Source organism: Morone saxatilis, unplaced genomic scaffold (genome assembly GCF_004916995.1).
Source record: "Morone saxatilis isolate NCDOM2014 unplaced genomic scaffold, NCSU_SB_2.0 Contig18, whole genome shotgun sequence".
NCBI classification, from domain to species: domain Eukaryota; kingdom Metazoa; phylum Chordata; class Actinopteri; family Moronidae; genus Morone; species Morone saxatilis.
In genome coordinates this window covers 8,655,234-8,676,682 of record NW_023339740.1, presented here as the reverse complement: position 1 = coordinate 8,676,682, position 21,449 = coordinate 8,655,234, and the positions used below count along the sequence as shown (strand labels likewise).

Genomic DNA, 21,449 nt, shown 5'->3' with positions numbered 1-21,449 from the left:
GCTGAAATTTTCATTTTAGGAAGGAATACATGGCAATTCTGTCTACTTCACAACAATATTGAGAGGTACTTGTTTTACACATTTGATGCCATTTTACACTCAGAGGGCCACTAAAATGGCAAAATATCGAACATGCTGCCAGTGAGTTTCGCACTCGCATGCTGTTGATAATTTAGGACAATTATGTTACATTATGAGATGTATATCACTCCCATAGATTATATTTTAGACAGAGGGCGAACATATGGAATATCAGTTCTGTTGCAGCACAACTGCGAGTTTTAGAAACCTGCCTAATGTAATTTGAGCAGCACTCACACACAGACACACAGTCTTCTACAAATGCACCACCATGCCACTTGGAGTCCTTCGACCAGGCTTTATTTTGGCAGGTCTTCCTGCCTCCTGTGTGGTCACTGTCCACACTGCGTGCCATCGAACTCCCACATCCTAATGACCTGCTTTTAGTCTCGGTTGGTGTGTAGAGACTTGTTATTCCAGGTCACGTCCTTAACCTGTACCCACCTCAACTTCCCATAACCCCGGGGATTCACCTTTACAGGAGGAGTGAGGGAAGAAGTGTCTTTACACTCATTATTCCCTCCAGTCCATCCTATTAAAGTAACACAAGCTCAAACAACCTTCAGCTGGCCAAGCTGCAAATGACTGTCAGAAACCTAGTCAGCTCTGCACATGCAAATATAACATTTGTGTAGATTTCTGGTTTAAAACCTTTTTTCTGCATTCTGACTGTAAGAAGAATATAACAAATGACAATAATTTATCTTATATTACGGTTGACTGCATTAACTTATTGGACTACGAGTAGGGTAGAGGTTTTCTGGCAGAGGGTTTTAATAAATTGTTTTCATGATGAAGTTTTCCCTAAGCGACAGATGATATAGATGACTGATAATCAGTATATTGGTGTTTGTGGCCAATAAATACAACTCTTTCAGCCGAGGATACTTTTTTAAATCACCGTGGTTATCAGACAGATGGCTGACTGTCATCTGCATTAAAATGTAATATTGTGTTGATAAATTATTCATCACAGAGTAAGCATTTAAATTGAGAACAGGACCAGACTTTAGCTGCAGGGTATGCCACAAATCTTTTTGACTGCACTGAGGTATCCTGTGACACCTTTTGTTAACAAACACAATTATGTTTACATTTATTATTTTCATCAACATGCATTAGAGTCCCTTTGACAAAAACATTCTCACTGACACAGCGAAGCTTTTTATAAATAGTGGAGACAAACAAGGTGGAATTAAACTCTCACAGACAATATTATCACAGAGTTACAGTTTGAAAGTGAATAAATAAACAACACCATGAAATGCAATCAATATGTCTACTGATTCATCATTTTGAACAATATATGCAGGTGTTATATACCAGTATTACATATTGAATTGCGCACTAAATTGAACAAGATGATAATTGTGTTTTTTTTGTTAACAAACATTTTATTGTATCTTTTATTGGTGATTTGCTGAAAGAAAAAGACAAAGAAACGGGCATAATTCAAGGTTAGAATACAGATTACACAACACTGGGACCCAGTTTATTCATATGGACACTTGATAAAGCTTCAGAAAACCGGTTTAGATTTTAGTTTAGTCTAAGTGGGTGTTACAAATTGATCCATTTATGAGGATACATCTTCATTTGCAGTGAAATAAATCCTCAAGTTCTTTGATCTCTCCATGATGGTTGTTTTTTTAGGCTCCTTATGGCCCTTTTTATCTGTGGGTATTTTTAACATTTTGTTTGTGTGTGTCAGCCTTCCAGAGGTTTTTGGGGAAGAAGGATGTGTCCCAGGAGTTGGAAGAAGTCCATGCGGAGGCTCGAGCTCAGGACAACCTACATAGTGCCTCTGTGTTACAGCTGCTGAAGACCCCAGCTGTTCGCTGGCAGCTCATCACCATCATCATCACCATGGCCTGCTATCAGCTCTGTGGCCTCAATGCTGTAAGAGGCAGCTTTTATTTCTTTTTTCTCAGCTTGTCAGTGGACTCTGTTCTTTATTCTATCATAGAGCGCATTATAGTTAGGACACATTATTATTATTATTTTTATTATATTTTCAATTAAAAAGCATAGACTAATGCATTTGGGTACAAATCGAATTATAAATATACACCAATTGTGTGGCAAACATTTGGTTTATCAGCCAGATAATTCCTTGAAGAAGCTGTGTCACACCTCCAGTCACACCTCAACATTGTCAGTTTTAGGCCTTGGTAGACAGATTTACCAAGTGCCATTGCAGTAAAGCATTTCCAACTCTCTCACACAGTCACAAGGCATGTAGGGCTGTTTGGCGAAAAGAATGACAGGACTGGTGGTTGATTCAGAAATGCCTGGGTGTGCTGTCCTATCACAGTCCTATCAGTGACAAAAAAAATCAATAACGCAGCCCTGCTTGTCAGTGGATCAGGTGTAGTAGCATATTGCAAACAGGGTCCCCCCGAGTCAATGCATGCACAGGTGTGACCCCATAATTGTGTTCTCTTTTAAAAATAAGTTGTTTTTAAAAGGCTATTTTTTAAACACGGCGGTTCAAAAACATAATGATTGCTATATTCAGGTAAATATACACTAATGAAAACGAGTTATATATATTATATTTAATTTATGCCAACAGATCCTCCTAAATGGTAAAGTATGAAAACACACTTGTTCTTTGACTGACATATTGTAGGCTGTCTGCAATGTATTCAAATTGATTGTTAGCTTGTCTCCAAATTCATATTCAGGATGAATATACAAAATGAAAAGTTTGATTTTTTTTATGATGAAACTTGATAGGTTGATTGACTTTTCAATATTATAATGCAAAGCTAGAAATCACAAAGCTCCTCTGGTTATTATAGATATGAACATGACTTCATTTACATACATTTTCATTCCAAGAAGACAGGAATGTAATTTAAATCACTCTGGAGGTTTTTATTTTTGTCAGAGAATGACTTGTTGGGGCTTATTTTGCTTCTATGAAACTGAGTCCTGATGCTAAAGTTGACAGGTGAGAAAGATTCCTGCAACCAGAGTCACAGTCTCAGTGCTTCAGCTCGTAAAAATTCACAATTTCTGACAATTTCCTTCTGTTTTGAATTGTCGTTACCTGTCAAAAGGACCACCAGAGAGAATAGTGCAGGCAATAAGTTAGAAGGGAGAATGTGGAGAAAAATGACAAAAATATGCACAATCATGTTGCTTTTCAAGAACGCGGCATCTCGAAACTCCCTCTTTGATTTCAGGATGTTAAATTCAAAGAGGTATGTTTTCATGTTTTTTAAAAAGGGTAATGGTACTGGCAATGGTAAAAGTAGTCCACCTGTCATCACAAAATGATGTAATTTTCTGGAGTTGGAACCTGACACAGCCCAACGTCAGCGTTTCTTTTTGCATCATGTTTACACAGGCTGTGTAAAAGGCAGCACGCCAGCAACAGAACCTTCACTTAATTCAGTGTCTATGCAGGATGTGTTCAGGCACAGTTCTTCTGTGGTGTCATACCTGTGTTTGGGAAGCACAACACTCACTGTAGTTACATGCATAAAACACAAGTAAATAGACTTGAAGCCTTAAGAGATGCCTCTGAATGATTAAAACAGACTTGTATCTGTTCTGTAATACATGTGAGACTGATGAATGAAAAACGGTGCTCAAAAACACCTCAAGCGAAGACATATCATACCTTGTCATGACGGTTAGCAGCTAACATGAATTTATCCATGTCTTTTGTGTTTATTTAAATTTATGTCTATAACATATGAAAATGCAATGGAATTGATTTGGTTTTCGTAGATCTGGTACTACACCAATGGGATCCTTCGTGAAGCAGGCTTTGCCGAGAACATTCTTCCCTACATCACACTGAGCACTGGGGCTATAGAGACTTTGGCTGCCATCATCTCGGTGAGTACTGATGCTTTAAATCAACCAAACATGCCTGGTTCTGGGCATGAGGCTGTTCACAAGGTATGTTTTATCTGGCATTGAAATCCTCTCCAGTCTTCATGCTGTTTTTCAACTGTTTTCTCTCTGGACCAAAGCTATCAGTGGTTTGAGTTTAATATCAGACTCTTTTTAATCTTAGATTATTGTCTGTAAAAGTATTAGCAATCTCTATGTATGTATGCTTCCATAAGTATGAAATTAATAACTTTATACAACTGTATAAATACGCAGTAGTTGACAGTGAAATACCAATGTGAAAAGTAAGAGTTTGGTGGTTGTGGTGTATGGATTATCTTCAGTAAAAACTGTACATAGAAAGACTTTAATTTTGCCATTTTAGAGAGGTTTTGCTAATCTGACACCAAAATTATCCTTTTATAAATCAAATTCATTAATTCTAAAGCTCTTGACCAAACTTGGTTGATATGGATGACTTTTGCATCAAACATCATCAGCTCAGTTTGTCTTCAGATGTCTTACCTTCAACAGTAGGGGGTAAGATTTACTGTTGTTATCTCTATCACATCTTCCGTTCTCAACAAATTGTTTAAAAAAAGTTTGCTGTATTTAGTGTAAGAGCTGTTAACCATCTACTGATAGTAGTATGCTATTGATCCAGATTACACTGAATGCACTATGTAGAACTCTGCAGTCTGTGTCAACTCACACAATAACTACATTGCCATGATTTTCTCATGAACAATGATCTTTTTTGACCACAGGAATAGATATTTTTAAGGAACCTTTTCTGTATGTTGAACGATACATGTGCAATTTAAGTTATGCCAGTTCCAGCCAGGCTCTGTATATTTAAGGTATATTCACACTTGTAGTTTGGTTCATTTGTTTTGAAGCAAGGTAAAAAATAATACATTGTAGAATTTTAGTTCTTGTCAGGTTAATGTTTACACTGACATTTTACTAACGAACCAAGGGAGTAGACTGACATGTCATTTAGACTGACAAGTAATTTCTTGATTGGACAGTTTTGTTGAAAATCTAATTCTGGTGACTGACAGAAGTTTTTTCAGCACTGATTTATGTTTTTTATTAAGAAATATTTGGTATTTTTAGACTTGACTTGACTAAATCAACTGTGTTTGAATAATGACGAGAAGGTACGATCAAAGGAGGCGTCATGTAGGCTACACTAATGATTGGGGCCTTATTACACTTTTTAATGAACCTAATGAATGGAAAAAGTACACAGAGTAGGATACAAGTGCAGCAGTTTTAACAACTTTTGATGTATTAATTAATACCCAAACTGATCAGCATATAAATAATATTAACCAAATAATTTACATAACTATATACATGATTTATAGCCTATAGATTGATTATGAGATCAGTTCAGTTCCTGAACAGATTTTACAATCAGCAGATGGGTCTATTTGTAATTTAGCTTTTGAAATCATGCTAAAATCACATTTCTTCTATCATAAAGTCCTGTGGTTGGTTTGTGAAACAAGCCTTTTTTGGTGATCTCGGCTTGCTTGCCGCATCCGAGTGCAATTTCTGTGTTTACGTATGCCTCACAACTGCTACAACTTGTGTACAGAGTTAGTTTAGACTGCAATATTTGAATATGGTTTTCACGGATGTTTAATTTACACTTATGTTAAACCTGCATTAATAGATTTTGTTTGGCCACTTGGGGGCAGCTCAACATGCTGACCTTATAAAGTTGATTTTGCAATCGTACAAATAAGGAAACTGTGGCTTATTTACACATCCAGCAGACACAGAGAAACATCAGCATTCATTTGTCGTTGTATTTCAACCTGACAGTACACAATAAGTTTAGCATTCACTCTCCTTTTAACTCTGCTTTGGTCTATACCAACCTTGATGCAACAGCTTTATGACGTCACACAGTTTGGTCTTTTGAACCGCGCGTCTTCAAATCCCACCAAAAGCATTTCAGAAGCAGAGAACCTTCAGTATTGCCTGCCTGGCATTGTTAACTCGTTATATTTTGTCCTTAAAAAGGATTCAAAATGGTGTGTTTCTCCATTGTTCATTGTGTCAAATCTCTTCTGACCTGCCTCTGACTGATTGGTCTGGCTTGGTGCCACAATGTTGATATAACATGAAATTTGTTTCCTGTGTCAATGCTATCTGCTCTGTGCTGCTTGATGTGGGTGGGTCGCGGCTTCCATCGAAAAAAAAAACAAACTCTGGGGCTCTTTAGTTCCTTGGACGTTTTGATCAAAACATGCACATAATTAAACAGTTTAATAACCCTATATGAACTAGGATGAATTTCTGTGCATCAAGTATACTTTTCAAACAAAAGCTCAGTAGAAAATGTAGTGGGAAATACACATCTCTCTTCATTTAATTAGAGAGTTAACGCCGTGCTTGGGCCGATACCTATTTCTGTGATTCCTCTCAGCGCAAACACATTAAAGCTGATCTTTGATCTGCAGCAGTGAAAAGACCCCATTGAGTGACTTAGCTGCCAGATGACTAACTTCAAACACCAGCATGTACCCCTCAGATACTAGTTTTCTATCCGGCCCTACAGCATTTACCCGTCAGCTACAGCCAACTCACCCAAAAACGCCTTTGATGGACACCACCCTTTTTATACTGCTGATAATAATGAGCCTCTGGCTGCTGACTGGAGTATACAAAGGAGATAAAAAATTCTCAAATATCAGTTGTAAGGCTGCATGCTAGCTGTCTAACAAATTACATGTCCTATATTTATAGTATGACGGATGCCTTATAGCTTAAAAAAACAACTTTATTTGATTTTTGCTTACTTTTATCCAAGGTGATTTTTTAATATAACTAACAAGATGCTATAGCTATAATCTGTACAAGGTTTGCTGTGTAACAGTATCTCAAGCACTTTCAGGAAGAAGCAAAAACTTACAAGAAAGAATTTCTTTTGGGGAAAAGCAGATTATCTTTCTTTTTGAAAGCAACCTCAAGAGTTTTACGGGCCTGTGTTAATATTTTATTGCTACTGAACAGAAACCATTTGTTTGAGCCTCATGTTCACAACCAGGGACTCTTTGACATCCGATGAGAAAGATGAATTTTATTTGTGGTTTCAGGAGCTTCAAATATTTTTGACATTTTAATCAAAGTCTACACCTGGCCTTAAGATGCAACCTTTTTTATTTAGGCAGTAAACATAGCAAAGGTCAGGTTTAATCCCCAAATCCTGTGATATGTGCTTCAAATTAAATACACCACAGGGGGCATTTAGCTGTATTTCTGTTTCATTAGTAACGACGCACAACACAACTACCAACACACCAACCATAATTTCTTACATATCATGCATATCATTTTCATATTCCTAATCAAGAAGGAGAAGAAATACCCACAATAGAAAGGTCAATGCTGCAAAATCAATGCTTGTCTGTCAACACTGGAATTCTGTGAGGATTTTTGCAATTTGCAGTTTGGTCTTAATGAGTTTTGGGAGTGCCCATGCACCATCTTTCCTGGTATGCTCCATAGAGAAATTACGATTTGTGATGTGTAAAGATGTGTGAAAGTGAGAATTTAATGCGACATTTTATATTATTTGGAGGTAAGAAATTGTTTGGACCCACATTATCCAATGTCCTTTATACAGAACAAGATAGAGGTTTAAACTAAACTAATACTAAATGATTTATTTTACATAAGTACATCCATTCAGCAGTGAACACGTTATCTACTGGAATTATTAATAAATCGTCTTTTTTAGTTAATGTATCTGACAGCACTTCCCACTGACCCACTAATCTCCTATCATATATGGTATGGCGTTGCATATACTAACTCACATTCAGTGCTTGCATGGCATGTTTAGCCACTCCTATATGACAGTCATAAGGTCCCTTTGAATGGTTGTAGAAATATGAGTGTATTTGGGTAACTTTCTGTGAATGTGAATGTACCTATGTGGTGTTAGTGGTGAAGCAATGATACTGGAGGTATTTTTTTTATAATTTTGATGCATGTCAAAAAAGAATAAAAGGGCACATTTAACGTCTTTTATTCAACTCATGTGTGACTGGTGTCATCCAGTTTGTTACTATGTCCCACGATCACAGAAAATAACATTACACAGAATATCTGACTGACATAAACAGGCCATAATGTCCTTAACGGGTCTTTGTAAAAATTGGCTAACTGTATGTGATAATTGGTTGAAATTTCATGCTTTAATTCAATAACCCCCCATACAGAGTGTAATGTCATTGAACTGTAAAAATAGGCAATGGTTGTCCTCAGACCAGGACAATCAAAAGTGTTATCTCCTCCAAAGCTAATTTAACACCTTCAGTCTATTAAGGGAATCTCATAGTTGCTAGTGGCAATTTTGCACCTCCAATACAAGGACATCAGTTTTTTGTTGTGGGTCACTTTAGCTGGTGGAATCGTTCGACTTCTCTTCATTATCACAGGACTGTGGCATGTAGTGCACAGGTTCTTAATAGAGGAAACTGTTCATAATGGACACTTGAAATGTGTTTGTCTGCAGTGACAGCACTATGGCACACTGGCAACCTGTTTCCACTGCTCTAACAATGCGTGCTAGGATAGGCTGATAAGTGACACTGAACAAAATAAGTGGGTGTAGAAAATATACGGGATGGATGGATGAGTCCAGTCCAGGCTTTTTTATTGAATTATTGTATTTTTCAGTTATCATTTATGAGAAAACTGACTGTGGAAGCGACAGGAAACTGTATGCATTTGAGAAACAGTGATATCCAGGTGGCCCAGCACCTACCATCCAACCCCATTCAGACCCAGAGTGAAACAGATTTTTTCCCCCCAGCGTTTCCCCCCCTCGTGCATCATATTTACAGGGTTTCACATAACCAGAACATCATATATTGTGTAACTATATGAATTTCTTTCTCACATATCTGCTGTACCCTTGTATCTTTGTAAAAGTGCTGCTGTTAATGACCCTTGACAGACTCAGGACAAGAGTTGAGGCTTTTGTCACAGTAGGGACGAGGTTTAGGAATAATCTCCCCCATTATTTGAGATTGGCTGGACTCTTAAGGTGCACACCGATTGAACACAAAGCAAATTTACACTCGACTTTGTAAGAGTGTTTGCATGCGACAGAGGGATTTTAAAACTTACGACTATCAACTCCAGTTGTTTCTCTTATTTTTTCTTCCAGGCCCTCTCTCTTTGTGCTCCCATCTCTGTGCGTTTGTGGAGTGACATCATACAGCTCGAAATAATCTGGGATTTTCTTATTGGTGTTAAGATGTTTACAAGTCGAGCACCACCACCACAATTCACGCTGCCTGGAGTGAAGTTTTATCCGTTCACGTCCCCTCGCATCTGTTCATATCTTTCCATTGGCTTAGTATGCTTTCATGCTGCCTTTAAATTTTGCATCTCATTAAATCCTAATGCATCATTAAGCATCAAGCAAAGACTTGTTTATTCTGCATTTTATTAAGCTCTGTTTAATTAATTCATTCTGTGTTATATCATCTTTCTTCTGATCTTATCACAGCTATTTTAAAATCTTTAAGAAAAACATTATGAAAAAGAAAAAAAAACAATGTCACAATGTATGATAACTTAATGCAACATGCTATCCACTGAGCTCCTTCCTCCTTTTCTAGTGCCCTACTGAGCCATCGACCTTTCACTGCGGCACACTTGTCACTATACGGCTGGCTAACACACAAGAATTGTGGAGTGTGTGCCACCCCGCATTAAATCACACACGTCCGGCCATGTCGTCATACTCAGTAGCCCTTTGACAAATTAAAGTATAAACACAAACAAATCATCACGGAATACAAAAGCTGATCATATTGTATCGTAGCAAGGAAGCATTTAAAATAAAGTAATATAGATAGATAGATAGAGTGGAGTAGATAGATTGAGATAGCATAGATAGATGTAGAGGTGATAGAGTTAGCAGTAATAGATAGATTGGTATTGACGTTCTCACAGTGGTGTTATGAGCAATATAGTACCATGGCGGTAGATGGTTGGATGCCTATAAGTAGCAGATGATTTTAGGGCCACGCCGTGGCATTGCTATGCCATGAAACTCTTGAAAGCAGGTATCGTTAGTTTGGAGCATATGTGGTCATGAAAACCAATTTGAAGACACACAGTTGCTCATATGGAAGCGCGAAGACAGAGCCGAACTTGCGATTAATTTTTATGACTGCCCGTTAATTGAAGACCGACAAAGAGTGGCATTGCCAGCGATGCATAGGATGGCGCTTTATAGAATTTAGAACAGAATGAAAATGACAGGCAACTTGCCGAATTGCTATATTTCACTTTCATTACTGACCAAAAAAAAAAGCCAGCAGCTAAAAAAAACTGCCGATGGATAGACAATCGCAGTCTTCTCCGTGGATAGTATTGGTCCCAAAGGTAAAAAATTGGTCATCATGTGGCATGATCTAATAGCTGCTAACTTTAACGCCGTCTTTCAGTCGTGTTTGAAGTCCCCCGTGACAGATGACAGGTGGCCGTTTGAAGCCTCAAATGGTGTGATCAAATGAACCACCTCCTTTTCGAGTTTTCCATAATCTTTGTTTTTGTCCTAAGAAAGCAAAAGTTGTTTTCTCATTATACATTTTTGTTATCTTGAGGAACTGACCTTTTGTTTACTTGAGATGTCTCGTGAGATAAAGGCATTAGAACCACAAGCACACCCATTCTCAACTTCTGTACATTTAAGCTTATAGTGGAGTGTACTCAGAATGTAATCAACAGCCTTCATAGAAGCAAGGCTTCACACTGTAACACACACATCTTTTTCTTTTTCTCAGGTCTTATTTCTTATTGGTAATAACAAACACATTCTTACAGTTGATAGACACTTCACTTTTGTCCTCGCTCTTTACCATACCGGCTCATACACACACACGCCACACACACACAGCGACACAGCACACACACAGCGGTAGGCATAAATATTCAGCCTCTTACACCTTCAGGAGACTTAATGAGCTGCGGGCTTTTGTTGCGTGGTTTGGGTTGGGTGTGGTGGGTGTAGTTGTATGTGCATTTGTCGGTGCTGCGGAGCGGTATGGTCTGGGGGAGGGAAAAGACATCCTTCATGCCTTCGGTACAGTGAGATGGGTGCGTGCGAGATTCCAGTCACATCACAGCAGCACCGCACACGACACACCACACACACACACACACACAGTGAATTCCAAAGCTTTTGGAGGCAATCCAAATCTAAAGCCAATTCGTTCTGTGGCATAACAAGCTCAAAATAAGAAAAATGTAGCCTTTGTGGACTGTGAAGTGTTGTATCTGCACTCCACTATACCACACATATTAACACATAGAAAAAAACACTACATGTTATCTTATCTTCCACCCTTTTGCACTCAGAAGCCCCTCACTATAGGGATATATACTGTACAAATACCAGAGACCTTTTTCCACAACCTTGTGAAATCCCACTGCTTAGGCGAGTTGCGGGTAGTGGCTTTAATACTTAAGTGCTCTGAGGCCATGATGGAGGAAGGCCTGCTGCTGCGGTGAGGGGTTTGCTTTGGGCTCTGTCTGGGCTTGAAGGTTGCCATGAATGTGTCTGGCCTCCAGCTCTCAAAGTGACCCAAGTAGAAGGACATCTGAGTGGAAATAGAAAAGTGCCCATGGAATTATTGATGAGCGACATGCAGCATTGTGTATGATTAAATCTGTGAGTCACTGTATGTGTATCATGATGCATTATGTAGAGGCCATTCTCTACCACCTCTTCTTTCTTCTACCCTCATCTTCCAGTAGAATTTACTGTTGGTTTGAAGGGTTAAGCAAATAGGTGTGATACACTGCCTCCGTCTTCAGCAAATCTTTGCTTTCAAATTAGTTTTCATTTTTGTTTCCTGAACTGTCATGTTCAATAATGCTACCATATGGTGCACACAGTATGATCTTGAAAGCTGAGAAAATGCACAAAATCTCAAATAGATGGTAACATATTGATCAGACATTTTTCATCTGCTATGTAATTTGCCTCTAGTGTGGTAACAAAAAGGTTTATGATCGCACAGAAACTGTACAGAAACCACTTAAAATGCTTATTATATTATACCAGGTTTTCTTGTCTTGTCCACAGGGCTTAGTGATAGAACGGATTGGGAGGAAGCCCCTCCTAATATTTGGTTTCTCTGCAATGGCCGTGTTCTTCAGTCTACTCACAGTGTTCCTCAATTTCCAGGTAAGCTGCACTTCCTTCTCTTCATTGACCTCATTCTAGACATACTTTAAGTGAAAAGGTGCCTCAATTCACATCGGTGCTCTGTACTGCTGCCCAATTACACTGTGAACAAAATGCCATCAGTATTCCTACTCTGAGGGAATGAGGTTATTATACCTCTGCAAAATAGAATGTCTGCCAACTTCAAAACATATATGACATTGGACATATCGTGATCAGCAGAACAACAAACAATGAAAAATAATTTTAGTATCATACAAAGGTATCGATTTTTTCTAAATTTATTTGGTGCTGTTTGCTGCTTAAAACAACAAAATAAAATAAAGGAAGTAGCTGTTAATTATTCATATCCCCAATATATTTACTGTGATATTCCTGCTCCGAACTGAATATAATATCATCTCTCTCACTCTCTTATCACAGGACAGTGTGTCATGGATGCCCTACCTCAGCTACATCTGTATACTGGCTGTGATTGCGTCCTTTTGCTCTGGGCCAGGTAAAACTACTGACCTACATTACAGGCTGAGATGTTCTCCTTTTTACCTACTTTCTCTTTTTTGATTTCATATTTACAGGCCTCACTGAATGCTCCACTTTACTTAAAGCTGCACTTAAAAGAGATTGAATAAATACGCAGCAGATTTTGTCATTCATATTTGCCTGTAATTCAGTGGAGTAGTTGTTGAATAATCAATGTGAGCAACCTAACTCTAGTCCTCACTTTTTAAACTAGAGATGGAGCTGTGTTTGCAGTACTTTTTGTACTACTTGGAATAATCAGCCGACTAGTGTGTTAGTAATAAGAATCCCAGTTGAAGGTGCTGTCATATATTAGCATACTAAAAATGAGCCATACAGTATACTGTATACGGCATGGCACTGCAAATGCACAGGGGACAGTTTGAGTGTGCACAGTTGGTCTTGGTGGGAGGTTGACTTTCAGTTTCAAGGTGAGGCTATCGCTGTCATCACACATATACATCCCTTCGGAATAATAATATCTCCAGGGAAAGTTAAGTGCCTCAGTGTATCAGGATGAGATGAGAACAGCAGAGTAAGTAAGAAAAAATAAAATAAAATAACATTGAAAAATACAGAATAGTAGCAGAAGCACGTCTGATTTTCCTAACCAAGAGACCATGCTCTTTGATAATCAGATGAAAAAAAAGACATAAACCAGTGAAGTCTGCAGGCTGCACAGCCCTTTTACTGTCCTCCACTGTAGATTTTGATCGCTCAGTGCCTTGCTCAGGGCAACTTCTGTGTTAATTGTCGAGGAAAGAGACATACCTTCTTATTTTTTTCCACCGCACAGAAATGATTTATGGTCTATTGAAACAACTGACGCCCCTCACTTCTTAGGAATGGTGAATGACTGGGAGGGGTAGACAAGAAAATTCACTTGAGGGTTGACCCCAGTAGTGCTCAGAGCGTGTGAGTGGATAAACGAGGAGCCACAATTCAACTCCAGTCATTTCACCATGGAAACAGTGGCCCAGATATTTCAAAGTTTGACAAAACACAAAGATTATGTGTCTTTGTAACAGCGAAAAAGGGCGAGTTTAGTTTTTCATATGATGAGTTAAAGGGCAACTCCAACTATCCATTTTCATCTATCTGCACATTCTGGAGGGACTATCTCTGTGTTTAACTACAAATAGCGATAGAGATGAAACCCTGTCAATATTGTGTGAGATTAGTCATATTGTGATAGAGATCTTTCTAAACAACCAATGACCTGAAACAATATTTAGAGAAGGTAGTTTCACTTTCCAATTGGAAAGTGTGGCTTCAGTGTCAGTCTGTGGATGATCAAAGGACGTTCACTTGTCAGAGGTGGAGAGCTTGGTTTGCTAAATCCTCTCATTATTTGTGACTACCTGGGTTGTTTTGTAACCAAGATGCAATTCGCCTCATTAAACTGCAGTATGAGGCGCGTATGGACGGTAGGCCCAACGGCAGCATATATGATGAAAGATTAAGAATCATTCCTATGTCTTTGCACACTTAGCTACATGCTTTACAATGTATAATTAAATGATATAAAATGGTCAGGTTTGTTTGTCTTTCTGCCTTTCTTTTCTCCTTCATTCACAATTTTCCAGAACAATAGCCAGAGCATATAAAATGAAATGTAGTGAAAATATAAATGGTGCTGATAGAGCAGTTGGACTGGGGTCTGTGGGGGCACTTGCTCTCACTGTGAGGAGAAGCTATAATCCCAGAATCAAACTGGATGTGCACCCTTGTTTGTTCTAAAGTGGTCTATTATAATAATCCTAGATTGAAATAGGTTAGATTAAAATCTTGATGCTGAAAAGTGTAATTTACTGCAAGTAGTTACGCTTTGCAGGAGTCAGGTCTACAGCAAAGATTGAGAAGTTGTTTTGGGTTGTGTGAAAGCTTTGTTGCTTATTTGAATCTGTCACTATAAAAGTAGAAAAATGCACCAGCATGTGTTTTGGTTTGATACCACAGAGTTTAATATAAGATGCAAACATGAAATGAAATGTGGAGCATCTACAGAGCCAGCTGCGTTGTATGTATTTATACTCCACCACACAGACGGATATATGATATATAGTTGATTTATGAATTTAATTTAGGTTTAATGAATCAGGTCAAGTCTGTCTTTTAAGATAAAGTATGTCCAGTACAATAGAGCAGAGTTGGAATAGTTTATATTCTGAACAAGAGTTGTTTGCATGTGGTGTAGTTGCATACAGTACACAATGTTCCTCACTATCCATTTAACACAACTGTGTTAAGTGCCAGGTGTGAACTCCTGTCTTTCAAATCTCAAATTTTTGACACAGCCGACATCTCCACGTGCTGCTCAGAGCAGCCATTTCTGATTAAAATCCATGCACATCTGATTGTTACCTGCGCTGCCTACTTATTATTACTTTCTACGCATTGCTGTTCTCACGCACTTAATATAGATCCACATGCAATAAAATACTTATATTTAATATATTTTACCCATATGAGCAATTCAGTTCTCGAAAAAATCATATGTGATGAGATTTATTTTCTGTTAGTAATTTCTGTCACAGATTTACATGTATTTTCACATATGAAACCCTTACCTACTAGCTCGGGCCATGAGCATACATTGTAAAAACAATACAATGGCAATGGGGGAGCTCCCTACGTATGTCAACAACCTATATATAATAATCAGTACATGACATACATCAGCAATAACCTAATTTTACGCATGGTGAATGAAGAAAAAAATACAGGAAAAGAGAATTAAATGGGACAATTGCAAATTGTCAATATTTTAGGGAGTACCAAAAATGTAACAAATCATGTTTTCCGGTCATGTCTTATTAAGAGGTGCCAACCTCCCCCTGGCTCCCCTGTAGTTCGCACCCTGTCTATTAACATATATCATATATTTGGGAGGACGTGACCCCCTGTCCCCTGTGGTGATTAGATGCTTGGTGCACATGAAGCTACACACAACTACTTGTAATGATAAATGCTTTAATTTCAGAACACTACACACTGAAAATAAGAGATAGCACTCAGTTCCATTCAGCATCTACAGCTGTTGTGATAAAAACTATCACACTAGGTCAATTTCAGTGTGTCCGATTCATTCAAAGAGAACATATGTCAGGTTTATTATGCTATAATCCATAGATACCCATAACACACTTCTTTGGCTATTATTACCTTTTTCACTATATCTAGTGTTTAATTTATCTTCAAAATCACATTACAGTCGTGGCATTAGATAAAAAAATATCTCAGGCTGGACAAGCGATGTTAAAGGCCTCTGTACCTGAGAGTAATATCACAGGCGGTCACACCCGTCACTTGATGATGGACGATCCCAAACCTTGGGAATGTGGAAAAAACTGTTCAGATGGTAGAGCTCTTATTCAGATAATAATAAAAAGTATAAAGCTTTGTAATTTAAGTTTTTATTATTAGCAAATCCTGGGAAAAGAACCAATAAAAAATGTATCCTATTAACAGGTATGATTTGTGTTAATATAATGAAAAAGTAATAAAAAACATATGAAACCACATAATTGCATTGGATGATATTTTCCTTCATCATAATTCAGTTGCAATGTTGTTTCAGAAAAAAACGACACCGGCTATACTCATCTTAATGAAGGAATATGGCACCAAAATGAAAGTAGATAGCTCTTTAATGGGTTTTTTAAAGAGTTTTAGATGACTTTGTGTCCACTGCCCGGAGGCATATTTAATCAGCCTTTGACTGTACAGCAATACTTTTAAATTAATTTATGGTTTTAGTCCCTTTAAAGATAAAATAATCCCGGTGGCGACCCATATACGCAGCGGCCTGGGTTCGAGTCTGACCTGCGGCCCTTTGCTGCATGTCGTCCCCCCTCTCTCTGCCCCCTTTCCTGTTTCTCTCCAGCTATTACTGTCATATAAAGGCATAAAGGCCAAACAAATAATATTTAAAAAAAAAAGATAAAATAATCCCTGCATCCTCCAAGAAAACAGCTTTACTGTCATTTTGACGACTGCAAATGAATTTAATTGATGTGGAATAGAATTCTCTTATTAAGTGTGCATTAAATTAAAAATACAGTATAAAGGAGCAACCTCTAAGTGATAATGTGGCTGTAAATATTCAAAACGTTTTTTGACAAAATATTCAGTTTGAGTTTAGGAGCTTCAACGAGATCAGCAATAGCGAGACACATTACATTAAAACCATATTTGAAAAATTTCTTTGGACATTGGAATCCTCATAGGGGAAGTTATTGAGTTATTGAACATAGATTATGAGTGGAGAATGACTTTAAGTCACATATGAAAGTGACTGAAAGTTTTTCCACTACAGCCGTAAAATTCAGATTTTTGCCTTAACTGAAGTATCACCGAATGCTCTATTACACCTGCCCTGTTACTCCTAATACATTTCATTTTGCTCGTTTGGTAGGACAGGCCTGCAAACTACTGTATGTGCTGTTTTTGACGTGTACCACACATATGACTTTTAATTGGCACAGGCAGCTGCTGCAGCTCCAGATGAGAAATATTTCACAAATCTTTCACAGGTAGACAGATGAGTACGATTGACAAGTGGAAGTGCCATCTGCTGAAAAAAAATACATTATTTTGCAGCAGAGCTAGTGTGGAGTACCTATGGTGCAAATATATCTAGTCAAGGTTATTTGGGTCCTTTAACTGCTGGAGGCTTTAACAGGGGCTTACTGTATAGGTTCTTGAAGCTAACCATTTGTTCAGCTGTCACTATAGAGACCACCAAACAAATATGTATGGAAATGATTAGTTGTTGAAAAGTTCCATTCCTGTATTTCCATTTTCTGGCTTTCCATGGATCAAGCATGAGGTTTCCAAAGTTCTGTTTTAAAAGCTGATGTTCAGACTTTATTTTAGACCATGAACTCGGTTGCCATTTAAAAGAAAGAAATCCGAACAGTTTCAGAACTCGAAATTTTTCTCTTTTTTGCTTCTTCTAGCGAGCTGAAACCATCATCTCATTAACTCGAAATTCTGACTTTCTCCGACTCTGGTGTTGAGTGTGTCAGATTTGACCACCTTGTCAAACCAGAGAAAACAACTCCCCCCCGAGCCTTTTCGCACCCCTTGTAATGGTGGTGCCTATATGAAAACTAACAAGACCAGATATAATGAATAAACTAACAAGACCAGATACAGCTGCACAATATTGTCTGTTTCTGCATCCTGCACGGAGAATTGGCTGACACTTGGCATTTTGATAAGTGTTGTATATAATATAACAGCTGGAGCTGTTGGTGTATAAGGAGCCACATTGACAGAGGAAAGTCAGTAAATATTAAGCTCTTGAAAAGTGAGAAGGGGAGAAATATTTTCCTACTGGTTTACCCATAGTCCTCAGAGGGCTGTCCCCTCTATCCTGCCCATGAGTAAATACTGAGCAGATTGTCACTGTTGGACAGGACACCAGAGACCGACACTTTCCCAAAGATACGTTGATGTGTTCATTAGTTTGGGACCAGCAGCTTTTTCCCGTGGTACTGGTGTTTCTTCAAGTGGCTGTGAAATACTGTTTGGTGTATGGCCGTTTTAAATCAAGCTACTTTAATTGAACATCTTTCACAGCAAGGATGTGATGGCAAACACCTGCAGCATGATCTTCATCCATATGTTCGGTTTTACTTTAATTACAAGAATATGCTTTCTTGCTTTCTTTGGTCATTTTGTGAGAGATTCTGAAGATATTATAAAACTATAACCCATAATTTCTCTAACATGATGTTTCTGTGGCAGTGCCATTGTGTAAATCCCAATAATTAATGTCCTGTGAAAGTTCTTCCCATTTGTGAGGTGATTGAGTGCCATCAACGGATGTGGAAGCAGCTGAACATTTGATACATGAGTTTGACTTAAACTTTTATGTGCAAGTATATTCACAAATCACAATTTCATAAATAAGATCTCTTTGATTTATGCTGTATGCGGTGTATTTCTCTCACTCACTGAAGGCAGCAATATTCTTGGCTTGTGTCTCACTCATCCTTTGGTGCAGCTACATAATACTTTATGTTCCTGCAGCTCGTGGTGACAGCAGTGGCTCAGTTGCAGATGCAGTGGTTAGTTGTTGCTCCACAGCATGAAATAATTGGATTCAAATCTCAGCCCTTGTGCTTCCTCTGTGGAGATCATTTAAATGCCTTTTTTTCTCCCTAAGTGGGCATTCACACTGCAAACAGCTTGGTGTTAAATCAACCAAAGGGGCTGCATTGGTGTGGGACTGGCGAGAGAATGAAATACAAACAAGGAAGTCCAGTTCATTGGCCAACCGACAAGGTAAACAAGGTAATCTTTTTTCCTGCCTTTTTTGCAGATTTTCTACATTAGGTTTAAGTGGTCTGACTCGAGCCTAATGTGGTAAAATGTGTCAAACTCTTTGGTCATCAATCAAAAACGTTAGTCCTAGATCATGCTGTGAAACACGTCCACTGATGGCCAATTAGGAGCTTTGGGTAACCAAAGAGGTCAAGATTCTGACAGAGTCATAAATCCATGCACTGATGATGCTACGACCTACATCTACAAACCAACCAAACGACATGAAATGAAGCTGAATACATTGGCCAGCATGACATTTCTGAAGCACCATTGTTAAATAATGCGGCCACACAAACCAAAATGATGGAGGGTGAAACAAACAACACAAGCTTATGACGTGCCTCTGCTCTCATATACTTTATATCGTTAGGCAATGAATCACCACGCATTCATCACACAAGAAAATTGATATCTTCAATCTGAATCTGAATCTCTAAAGGCACCTTAAGACCTGCAACTCACGGCAAGCATGAGTGTTAATTTATCTGTGTGTGTTCCCCTGCCGTCTCCTGCTCTGTCAACAGTGCAAAGCAAAGTCTAGTGTGGAGAAAATTCTGGTTATGCAAGACTAACACCACAGATACATGGCACAGTGGCCCTCATTCATCAAGGTATCTTACTTTCACAGCTGATCAAATTGTGTAATTGGTGTGCTCATTTCACAGGCGAGATATTATATTAATTAATCCTTGTGACTCACTTATAACATAAAAGAGAGATTAGACTGTTGCCTGGGTTGAAAATAAACATTTCACACCCATGTGGACACCCCTAAAATCTAACACCTCAGTCTGTTTATTGTTATTTTAGTGGGTTTGTTGTAACTCGAGGAAGCCTGCATATAGTCATATTTCATATTCCACTTAGGAATAAACATAGCAAAGGCTCATTTTGCCTTTTTGCAACTTTGTGTATGATACAAATGCATCTCTCCTCCTCTTTATTTCTGCTTGTGTCACTGCCTTCATGTCTTCCCTTCCGTGAGCCTAGAGATGAAATTTGTGATCTAAAAAAAGCGAGCCCTTCTGTTCTTCAGCAAGAGAACAAGGGCGAGGGATCAATGGAAACTGAAATCGAATGGCTCTCACAACCAAAAGAGAAAGTGTTGTCACAATAAACTTTTCTCACTTTGAGAAGATGACAGCATTGATCCCTAAAAAGGGAGCTGCTAATAATATGCTTTAAAAGGACTGACAGTGGAGTCAGCAGTGTCAGTAAAACATTAATATATTAATGTATAAAAACAAACTTGTGGCCAGCCATTCTCTGAATTTATCTGAGAACTAAGAAAGTAATAAAAATGCTTTTAGCAGCATTTTAAACGAACAATGGACACACTGAAAGCAGAAGAAAATTTACATTTTAAATTTAAACATTAATTAACATTTGTTTTCAGGGTTTGTTTGCCATAGAGCAGCTACAGTGTCTGTAGTGACCCAAACGACCTCCCAACCTCCCACCCAGTGGGTGGGAGGTTGGGAGGTCACAGTTGTGAGTTATACAAAAGGCTGAAAGCAATTCTGCACCCTTGCTGGAAAGAAGAGGGAAAACTAGAATATTACTTCCCTTGGTTTATATAAATTGAAAAAAGAATTGAATTTAAATTTGTGAGCATTTTGGGGATTTCATACTCGATTTGATGGAAGACAACATCAAGGAGAAAACATTTTACTTGAAACTTGAAATTACTTGAAATGCACATCATCTTGTGCAGTCTGGTTTTTGATATACACTAATATTACGCAAAGCTCACACAGTTGATACCTTCATTAAATATTGAAATCTTCCAACACTCTGAGTCTTAATGGTAATTGACCTGTTTATTTTTCTGCACAGTTACAAGCTATTTCACAAATATTTCAGGTTTAGTGAGGTTATTTGTGAAGCTGCAAGAAGGTATTTTTACTCTAAACAAATCTCCAAACCCCACTTCCTCTGGATTAAATGTCACTTACTGTGCCATATAGGCTGGAGCGGGCACTGTCCTAGGTGAAGCTCCAGTGGGTATGGGTATGGGTATTCTCCTACAGGAGGACAAACAAAGTGTAAACCTATCATGACGTCACCCATTGGTTTGTGGAGTACCGTTTTCGAGTTTAGCATTATGGCCACCACTATAACTATGTTTCTGAAACGATTTTAGGCAAGAAATAGGCAATGCAGTAACAGAATCTTGACTCATATTTGATCAGCACTGCCTAGTTCGACAGTTTGATCTGAGTTTAGTGCTGGACAGACTCATTGAGAATGACAATCACAAGGTAGCCACAAGCAAAAGCATACCCTGCTTTATCATCTATTTTACTCTAATTGGACCATCATTTTTTATAAAATGGACATCACAAAGTTTGGAAGAAGACTTGAAACTACCGATTGAGACCATAAATTCAGTCTGAAATCATTTACTGAGCTCATAAATCAAGAGAAAAGT

General features: G+C 38.2%; 1 protein-coding gene across 2 annotated transcripts in view; it reads left to right on the top strand.

The window, feature by feature from the left end:
• Window positions 1–21,449, top strand: part of slc2a9l2 (solute carrier family 2 member 9, like 2) — an 85,350-nt gene that overhangs the window by 34,754 nt on the left and 29,147 nt on the right. For both annotated transcript variants that reach the window (XM_035661158.1, XM_035661157.1), the window contains exons 7-10: window positions 1,793–1,980; window positions 3,823–3,933; window positions 12,059–12,160; window positions 12,584–12,659. In XM_035661158.1, coding sequence (XP_035517051.1) covers window positions 1,793–1,980; window positions 3,823–3,933; window positions 12,059–12,160; window positions 12,584–12,659 — 477 coding nt within the window. The remainder of the gene's footprint in view (window positions 1–1,792; window positions 1,981–3,822; window positions 3,934–12,058; window positions 12,161–12,583; window positions 12,660–21,449) is intronic.